Source organism: Contarinia nasturtii, unplaced genomic scaffold (assembly GCF_009176525.2).
Source record: "Contarinia nasturtii isolate CC-2019 unplaced genomic scaffold, AAFC_CNas_1.1 Cnas_scaffold_695, whole genome shotgun sequence".
NCBI lineage: Eukaryota > Metazoa > Arthropoda > Insecta > Diptera > Cecidomyiidae > Contarinia > Contarinia nasturtii.
The window spans coordinates 6,996,444-7,006,657 of record NW_022198046.1 but is presented as its reverse complement, the minus strand read 5'-3'; the positions used below and the strand labels follow the sequence as shown (position 1 = coordinate 7,006,657).

At 33.1% G+C, this 10,214-nt stretch overlaps 1 protein-coding gene across 1 annotated transcript; it reads left to right on the top strand.

Annotated features, from left to right (window-relative positions):
- The first annotated feature begins 1,042 nt into the window (after positions 1-1,042).
- LOC116341110 (proline-rich protein 4) lies at positions 1,043-5,427 on the top strand. Its single transcript, XM_031767982.1, has 17 exons — positions 1,043-1,148; positions 1,915-2,328; positions 2,410-2,442; positions 2,509-2,526; positions 2,606-2,659; positions 2,734-2,772; positions 2,958-2,974; positions 3,072-3,120; positions 3,242-3,292; positions 3,584-3,646; positions 3,735-3,769; positions 3,908-3,938; positions 4,027-4,101; positions 4,177-4,202; positions 4,401-4,434; positions 4,521-4,620; positions 4,697-5,427. The coding sequence occupies exons 1-17, from the start codon at positions 1,140-1,142 to the stop codon at positions 4,840-4,842; spliced, it is 1,194 nt and encodes a 397-aa protein (XP_031623842.1). The 5' UTR covers positions 1,043-1,139; the 3' UTR covers positions 4,843-5,427.
- Positions 5,428-10,214: the final 4,787 nt, after the last annotated feature.

The following is a 10,214-nucleotide window of genomic DNA, read 5'->3' as shown; positions in this document are numbered from 1 at the left end:
AAACGAGTGCGAACGAATGAAATAGATCGATATGCAACGGAAACTAAACCATATTGTAGACGGTATTTCAATTCCATTATTTATCGTTTGCTTGCATTAAAGCCAATAAGTAGGAAAAATCAGGAAACAAATGATACACTCAATTAAAATTATGCACTTTACACGAAAAAAAACCCCAATAATACATACAAGAAGAAAAAAACACATACAACACAACAACTAAACGGCAAGCTCGAATGCACATTACCAATGAAACATGTATGTAATATGTGGGTAAGTGTCTCCAATGGAGAGTCGTTAGCAAATTTATTAGATAGTTCTGTTGCAGTTTGATGAGTGATCGAAAATATGTAATATCAGTCATCAAAATTGGTGCCATTACTTTAGATTTGTGTGCCAAACAACGTTTTGTTTTGTTGCAATCCGAAACGTAATTTGCCTCTTCTCGCCAAGCTCGAATGAGCTCATAACAAGATAAATCGGTCGAATGCATAGATTTTATATTTTTCTGCTTCTTTCGTTGTTTTCGACTTGAAATGATTTTCAGACCTCGGCGCACATAATCACTAAAATGCCCAATTTATGTATACGTTTTATGTGTCGCTATAGCTATGTAGTTCGTTATCATATGCGTATCTCTTTCTCGCGTCGCATATTTGTTCATTAAAAGTCTCATCAGCTGAGCGATCGTTGAGTGAATGTATTATCACATCGGAGAACCGTCTGTTGATCTCAAAAGAAAAGTAAAGCATAATTGGATCAGTGAAAATGAAAAGCCAACATTAACAATAAACCACTTTCGGTTTCGTTCGAAATATACACACTCACACACACACGCACACATCCATATGAACACAGATATACGGAATGATCGTTTGCGATGTCCGCGTGCACACCGAAAAAAACTGTTTTATTGCATTAACATATAATGAAAAGAGACGCTGTTTGCTACCGCGCGCGCGCACACTCACAGCTCTGCCACCGATTGCAATGGTTCGCTCTATTTGGATAGAAGGGGAAATCGACATTGGTATATAAGCGAAGTGTGGAGCCGTTTTCAAATTAGTACCGATTTTTTGGTCGCTCGTTTGTTTTTCTAATTAAACAACACCTAAAAAAACTCTAGTGAAAAATCGAAAATGCGATTGGTACGTGCTTATTGATTTTTGCCTGTGGATTATTTTTTTTTTTTTTTTTGCTAACACAAAGCGTTGAATCATTTTTTTAATTTCAAATCTTCAATTTTTATTTTGATTGTGCTGTGCCGACTGAATTTTCAAGTGCAAAAAATAAAAATTAGAGAAAAAAAGATCGTGTGTATCAGTCAGTGGATTATTCTCAAGTTTTTGAAAAAAAATTGAAAAAAAAAATGCGGATACGAAAAGTGTTGTTTGTTTTCTTTCACTTTATCAAATTCAAGCGTATGGAATATGTGCATTTTATGCAATTTTTGTTTGCATACATGTTGAAATGGTTTCGTTTTTACTGCGGTTTATTTTTGCTCGCTTTCTCGTTGATTGAACACATAATAATGTGGAAGTTGAACAGCTATCGGAAAAAACATCGATAAATAATTATTTGTTTTTTCTCTCTTCGGTTTTTCTTTTGCTTGAAATGAATTACTCGTTATTCGCGTCAAATCTATATCGGGAAACAGTAAATTTTAAAACATGATTTTTGTGTGCGCGGCAAATGAAAAAAAAATTAAAACAATTTTTTTTTATTTTCGTTATTAAATGCACTTGTTAACGGAACATATAATCAACGCATAGTCAGCAAACAATTAACATGTGTTAATTAATTTAATTAATTATATGTGCAACTGTAAAATATTTTTCAATGACAGTGTGTTGTGTGAAGTTGTTGTTTGACTCTTTTTTTCACCTCATTTTCGATTTTCAATTTTCAATTCAGTTGATTATCCCTTGTTGCTTGGCTGTGTTAGTGGCGTTGACATCAGCAGAAGCTGAAACAAAACCGGCCACCGCCGTTACCGCTGCTGTTAATAATGAAGCAGAGAAAAAACAGGACGCAAATGTTGAAGCCAAAGATGGTGAAACGACAAAAAATAAGCGAGGTTTACACGCTTCGTTAGGTGATTACGCATCTTTTGGCGGTGGACATGAAAGCTATGCATATGGTGGTGGTGATTACGGACATGGAGGTTGGGACTTTGGAGGACATGGTGGCGGTTATGGAGGCTATGAGAATCACGATTTTGGCGCCAGTGAGCATCATCATGAACATGTCAAACATATTACCGTTGAGAAAAAAATACCAGTACCATACACAATAACTAAACACGTTCCTTATACCGTTGAAAAGAAGGTTTGATACCAAATTTTATTTATTTTTTCTTTCTCACAATTGTTATAAAATTATTAATTGTTAATTGTTAATTGTTAAAAGGTCCCATACGAAGTTAAAGTTCCAATCCCACAGGTAAAATAAAAATAAAAATAAAAATTAAAAACCAATGTTATACCTTTTATCTGTTTTGTTTTGCAGCCCTATGTTGTCGAAAAGGTATATTTTTTTGCTAAATTCTAAATAGAAAAGATAAAAACGATAAAATATTAAATCGCAATTTTTTCATGAATCACAGAAAGTGCCGTACATTGTGAAGGAATACCAAAAATATCCAGTGCATGTGCCACAGGTTGGTATAAACTTAAAAAAAATCTATTTCAGTTATAATTCGATCGATCTATCGATTTTCTCCACCCATTATAGCCTTACGAAGTGATCAAGAAGGTGCCAGTTCACGTTAAGGTGAGTTATTATTAGTGATCTTTAAAATGTCATGTACATGAAGAAAATTGCATTTTTGATTTATTGTTGACGCGATTTTATGGACGGTTATGAAATTCAAGTTAGGCGGTCAGCAAGAAAAAAATGTGCAGCACATAAAAATACGCAATAAAATAAATTATTTCTCTTTTTTTCTCGTCTTTTAGGTCCCCGTAGATAAACCGTAAGTTTTATTTCAGAAATACTTTTGAATCGACAGACTCTGTCACTGCAAAGTAGTTGTTTGGAGTTGGAATATTAAAAGTGATGGCTATTTTCAGATATCCAGTAAAGGTACATGTGCCACAGCCGTACACAGTCGAAAAAAAGGTGAGTTTTCAAAAAAAAAAAAAAAAAATTTAAAAGAAGACAATTTTTTTCTGAAATCTTCTCTGACATAAATCACTTCAAATTGGATTAGCGTTAATGGTAGGATCTTATATTTTCATAGGTCCCAGTACACGTCCATATACCTCAGCCTTATCCAGTTATTCACGAGACTGTGAGTGTTAAGTTTATTTTATGCTTGTGTTTTTTAAAACTGATCGTCGATAGTAGAATATTTACTGATTGCATTAAATTACATCAGTTAATTCTGTGTTCTCTTGTATTTTACAACAAATCGCTCTATTCACGAGGATAATTTGTATCTTTCAAGAATAATAATTGTTAAAAACCAAGGTTCATTTTTTAAAGTTGAAAGAAAATTGTGAACGCAACAAAAAATCAATTTTTTTAAGTGATCTTCTACGTTCAATTTTTTTTAAATCGAAAAATTAAAATATATTTTCAGAAAATCCCAGTGAAGGTGCCTATTCATTATGACGTGCCCCGGCCTTATGAAGTTATTAAGAAGGTAATTAAATTATTTATAAAACAAAGGAGCGAGTAAATAAAACATGTCGAGACTAAAAGTTTTAATAAACACAAATATATTTCAATAGGTACCATACACCGTCAAAGTTCCAGTAGATAAACCGTAAGTTCCATTCATCTATATTGAATTTAACGATAAGGGAGTATTTTTTATTGAGCCATAAGTGCTATCGTTATATTCAATGGATTTGATACTACAAAAGAAGTATAAATACTAAAAATGCTTGCAATTTTCCTTTAGTTATCCTGTACCCGTGCCAAAGCCGTACGAGGCAAGTATTTAAGCCATATCTACAATGTCACCATATCTACAATTTCAGGAGCAAATTAATAACACCTCAATTACTTTTATTTCAATAGGTCATTCACGAAAAGCCTTACCCCGTATATGTCGAGAAGAAAATTCCAGTCGAGGTGCCTGTGCACGTTCCTAAGGTAAAAAATTGAAAAAAAAAATCTATTTCATTTATAAATCGATCGATCTACATCAAATTGTATTTCTCATTGCAGCCATTCCCTGTCAAAGTAGACAAACCGTGAGTTCAATTTTATAAAAAATGTTGAATAAACCAGTGATCGGTACGCGTACAAAGTATAGACGCGGCCGCTTCATTCGAATACACGTTCGCGCGTGCATCTTACAAAACACAGTCACGCTGTGTTTTATAAGACGCACGCGTAAGTGTATATTGAATACAATGGTAAATAATAAAACTGGTGACCATTTTTTCTAGATATCCCGTCCACGTTCCATACCCCGTACCAAAGGTAATCCCGAATTTAAATGCTCTTTTGTAAAATAAAAACATAATTGGCAGTGTATTTTTTAACCGAATTTTTTTTCCGCATTGCAGCCTTATGAAGTGATCAAAAAGATACCTTACACCGTGGAAAAACCAGTCCCTTATGAAGTTAAGGTTGGCATTGAAAAGCCATATCCTGTTTACAAAGAAGGTTAGCTCTAACCATCTAAATTTGTAATTAAAATTAATATTAAAATAATCATGAAATTTCTTTTTGATTTTTTTAGTGAAATTCCCTGTGGTAAAAGAAGTTCCAACACCTGTCAAAGAAATCGTTCCATACCATATTTCTGCTCCACACCACGTTGAACATTCACACCATGTTGAACACCACCACGAACAGTATGGACATGACGAACACCATGGTTATTAGATTTACTGTTGTTTAGAGAGCGCGCACATGATTTGGAATATGGCGCAAGATAGGTAGTGTAGTGCCAGTTCATCATCATACTCAAATTGAAACCGAGGGATTTGCAAATCAAATTCAAAAAAATCTCAAATTTAATGTATAAATCGTATCAACAAAACAGTAATCAAAAATAACGACGACGACACACAAGTTTCAACAAATGTGATTGTGATATATCTTTTTTTTTATTTTGAAGATTGTCCTTTTAAAAATACTCCAGTCAAATAGTAATTCTCATTATAAATGATTGCCCTTGTCCCCCGTGGTACATACATCCATCTATTTATCGATTTCATTCATTTGACAACACATTTCGGTCTTGCAAAAATTGCGGTTGTAATTTCACATAAAATAAATCATAATAAACAGACAAACAAAACAAAACATAAACGACAACTGAAAATTATCAACAGCAGTGATTGCCCAAAATTTCTCAACTCATTGCCCGAAAATTCCTTTCTCGAATTGACCATGAAAAAAAAAACAAAAGTGTAAAAATAATAACCCCCCATGAAAATATGTTACGATAATTACGTATCGATGAAACATGAAGTAATATATTTATAAGAGAAACAAAACCATGATGAAGAAAAAAAAAGAGAAAAAAATTTAATAAAAATGTAACGAAATTCAACGACGAAAACATGTATTTAAATCTTAAATCAAATAAACGAAAAAAAAACAATATTTTGTGTATAAAAAAAGAAATCACACATTGTCTTTTCAATGTTTTCTGAATCATTTTAATGGTTTCCATTGAAATGGACTGCTGGATCATTTTCGCTTTCGCATTTTTACGAGTGCTTGACCGAGTGGTATTTCTATGAAAATCACTATGTATTAGCGATAACGGTCGCCGCTTAAATTTAAATCACAATCAATCGAGTGACAATGGAAAGCTGATCAACACAATGGCAATGACGAACGTAGATTTGAATGTGAAAAAAAAACACAGCAAAGAAATGTCGCATTCGAAAAGAATTACACACTGATATTGCTTTACCAAAAGAAGAAAACGCGTATCAATTTCCAGTTGTACACATCGCCGACGAAAACAACATCAAAAAAAACTTTTTAGAGCGCATACAGTTGCAACCGTTTCACTTGAACCGTATCACGGATGATACGTAACAATAGCATTTTATCGTGCTCAAGAATTGTGAAATGTTTTTTTGCGTGAAATGCCAACCAATTTGGCTTTATAACCACTATCATGTAATCGGATTTCGATGTAATGTGCAAGAACATCGGATGAGTTAGAAATATTTCGCATTTCGTCTGTATGTATGTTGTAATAATGCATTGACGCCGTCGCCGCCATTCTCGCTCATTAATTTTTTGATTTTACATTGATCGTAGCGCTTGCACGCGTACATTCAAACCGCGTAACAATATAAAATAAATATGTCTGATAAGTCTTGACTTGCTTTCGAAATATCATTACGACCAGTGTCTACTGTTCATGTGCGCAATAGTATGAAACATATACATTTTTACGATATTTGTTTACATAAAAAACACAACCAACAACTATAATCCTACGCATTTGTGAAAAGGCTATAATTTTCATTTACTATTTCAAATACGATTACCAACGCAGTTTGAATTTTGCAGTTTGCATCTCGTACATGTGTGCATAAATAAGACCTCGGCGGCAGATGAAATGTGACTACAATTATCATAGACGGTTTTTTTTGCTTGTTTTATCGTATGAATCAGTTTATTGACTTGTTTTCTATGAATAAACAACGTGTGGTTCATCTGATTTTTTATGGAATCCAGTTGGTCAGGCATTTGCTGATCGTTGTCATTTGATGATAAGTAGATGCTACATTGTTCCTCGAATCTCTTTATGAAAAAAAAAAACATTGGATATTTCCTCAAACGCACGCACATCATTGTGTGACTAGGTTGTGGCAGACGAATGGAACGCAACAAAAACGAATGTCCAATAAAAGTGGCTTTTGTGTGTGAGAAATCACTTAGATATTTTCTGAATAATAATTTCATTTTCTTTCGTATTTCTATTGGAATTTCCGTCGATTGGGCGCATGTTATTCATACCATTTATTGTGTTCAAATGACAGGTGACAAAATATTCGACAATTATTACCAAGTTGTGTATGTCTCTTGTTATTATTGTCAAACAATGCGGTCCGTTTAGCTTCTTTCTTGATCATGATATTATGTCACAGTAAGACAATTTAATTATGTAAACAAAAACATTGTGTTGCTGTTGTTGTTGCTTCTGTTGTATTATTATCATTTTTAGTATTTCGGACGTGAAATGCAGCGAATGAAATGGTAAGTAAACCACGCTCGCGCGCTACGGTATGTGACAAATGTGTAATACCGTGTTGAAGGTAAATGATGAATAAAAGCAACACCAATGTTCGTCAAGAAAATGACACAAATCGCACATGAAAAAAAAGACACACACATACAACAACAACCGTTGTGATTTAGTTTTACCAAATGCAGGTGAGTGACGAGACAACGAGGGCAGCGCCCGTAAAAAACACACATACAGAGCGGTAATTTCACGATTTTTTTTTTTCGCTCGCTATTTCCTTTTCATCATACTACGCTCTTTCTTATCGTAACACAATTCCGTGCGACCCAATTGAGTCAGAGCTCAACGTAACACATGTTTGACCATATGAAATATACTTTTCTTCATGAACGAACACAAACCAAATGCAATTCGAAATATTCAAAATTCAAATGCGGATATTACCAATAGCAGCAAGGCTGCAAATAGTATCAAAAATAGCAATGCCATCAATGGAGTTGGCTCTAACGCAATCTAGATGATACTCTTTAGTTGTCATATATATATTTTTCGTTCGATAACGGTATATCATAATAGTTAACTGTATGGTGCACATTCCGGCTTGAATTTGATTTCATTTGCGGTAAATAAAAGTTGAGTGCTTGATATCGATAAAAAAAATTGTTAATGAAGTTATGTGAAATTTCAATTCCGTCGGCTGTCTGTTAATGGTCTGCTTTCGATTTATTTTTTTGCTTCATTCATATTTTCGATCATCTAGCGCTTGAGCGTACCACAAAATGTGGTTTCAAATAGGAAGAAATGTTGGTCGACTCTGCAATTCATTGTAAAATTTCACGTGTGCCGTTGATATTTTCTTCATTACACTGCACCAAATTCGAAAGAGAATTGGTCATATGTTGGCGATGCATATATGTCATAGCATGTTTCACCAAAGATTACATGCTATTCCAACCATACATACGTGCCGTATAACAATTCACGTTATCACTTTGCTCACTTAACAATTTATATGTATTATTATTACATTCCGTTACTGCAATGGATGATGACGGACCGATTTACTTTTAATAGCCCGTAAGCAATGTTATGCGCTTACGCCAATCTCAAGCGCTTTTCGAGTGAAAGTATAACATATATGCAACGATACACGTATTGTATCTTTATAAATTCCCAAATGGAATCAATATATGCAAGTTCTTGGCTTATTTATCGTGTGTTTGTGTGTACATATGTGTGTCTTTTTTTCTACATTTACGATGTACGAGTTAACATTTAATCGATTTATAGACTAGGCAATCGCTGACAGATCAAATTGTTACGTTTTATTATGGGGCGCTCTCACTCTCACAGATGTAATGGAATTCTTATCTCGTAAATCGTTGAATTTCTTTAAAAACACATTGAAATCGTGCATGTTATTGATTCGATACCGTTTTTTTACGGAAGTATTTCATTTCTTAAGTAATCAAAGTGGAGAATAGTCATTATTGTTTTTTTTTATGATAGTTTGTTGATTAAATGTATTAAAGAGAATTTTTCGATACGAAGTCACGTAATTTATTGTGCACATATTTTCATTTATTAAGTGAATGTTATTAATGTTCAGTCAAATTATTGTCGCCATTTAAACAAATATTTTTCATCATTTGTTTGTAAGAAAACCATGAATGCCTGTTGTGCCTTTATAAATTATGGTTGTCATCACCGATGATGTTCGATGGACCACCGATGTGCGAGGCAATAAATCAAGAATATCACATAAATGTCGAAATCGTTTAATTGAATAGTTCGGTTGAATTTATATAAGCAAGATGGAATGTAATATCATTATAGCATATTTGTGATGAGACTGATCAGTAATCATCATAAAAAGTGAAAGAATTATGACCTAAAAAATAAAGTAAAATTGCGAATAATGAGACGTTTCAGTTGTTTGTTAGTTTTTTATTCAAAACTCTTGTTCTGAAATTACGCATTTTACATTGAACAAAATTAGCAATTACTGGTAAATAACGCCGGAAAATAGGCAACTCTTATTAACTAATTTTAAACTTACTTTTATTATTTATGTCTTAAGTATAAAAATAACTTTCTTCACTCAAGTGTATAGCAGAAATCTGAAATGTGAAAATCCGTTGCTTACAATAGAATTGGCGAAATTGTACAATCCCTTGTGAAAAAAAATGACTGACTGACTATAAATTAAGTCAATTTTTATCACTTTTATTCGGTTAAAATTACCAATAGATGATTGAAATCGAATATAGTCGGTTATGTTTCAGAGTTAACTAAAAGCGATTATATTAAAAGTCACTAGTTAACTATGATCACAATCGACATTTCTCAACTCAAATTACATGAAGACGCATATAGTCACTTATAGTTAACTTTAACTGGCTGAAATATCAGCCACTTTTGTCCCAAATTAGTCAATTTATAGTCGGCTATGAAGCCGAAATATTTCCACAAGGGATGACATCAAGTCTACGATGGTAGTCGTTTTCATGATGAATCCATTTGAGTTATAGTGGACTAGGGAATGGATAGACTGGTTCATAGGAATGTCAAATTAATACTAAATTTCTTGAATTGTTTGTGTCTTTATTGCATGGGTTATTTAAAAATAGTCGACAATTCCGTATCTTCGGCTATTTTTAAAATTATTTATATTTTGGTAACAGCGATATGCATAGTTTCACTCAGCGCTGCTGCCATCCACAGCATAAAAAATATCTTGCTGAGAATGCGTTGTCCGTCGCCATTAATATTTGCTTTGCACACGGTTCGATGAGTTTACACAGTACAGCGGTTGAGTGTGTTTTATCCAAATAAATTTAACTTAATTCAAACTCTCTTTTATCTGATCATTTGAAATTACAGAGTTATTTAAATGTGATTGAGTCAAAAAAAAACATCAAAATCAAACATCTTTTTCTTGGACCATATTTTAAAATAACAACAATTAGATGATAAGGAGAAATGAATAAAAACATAATTGAATGGAATCGATTAGTATGTAAAAAATGCTATATCAGGA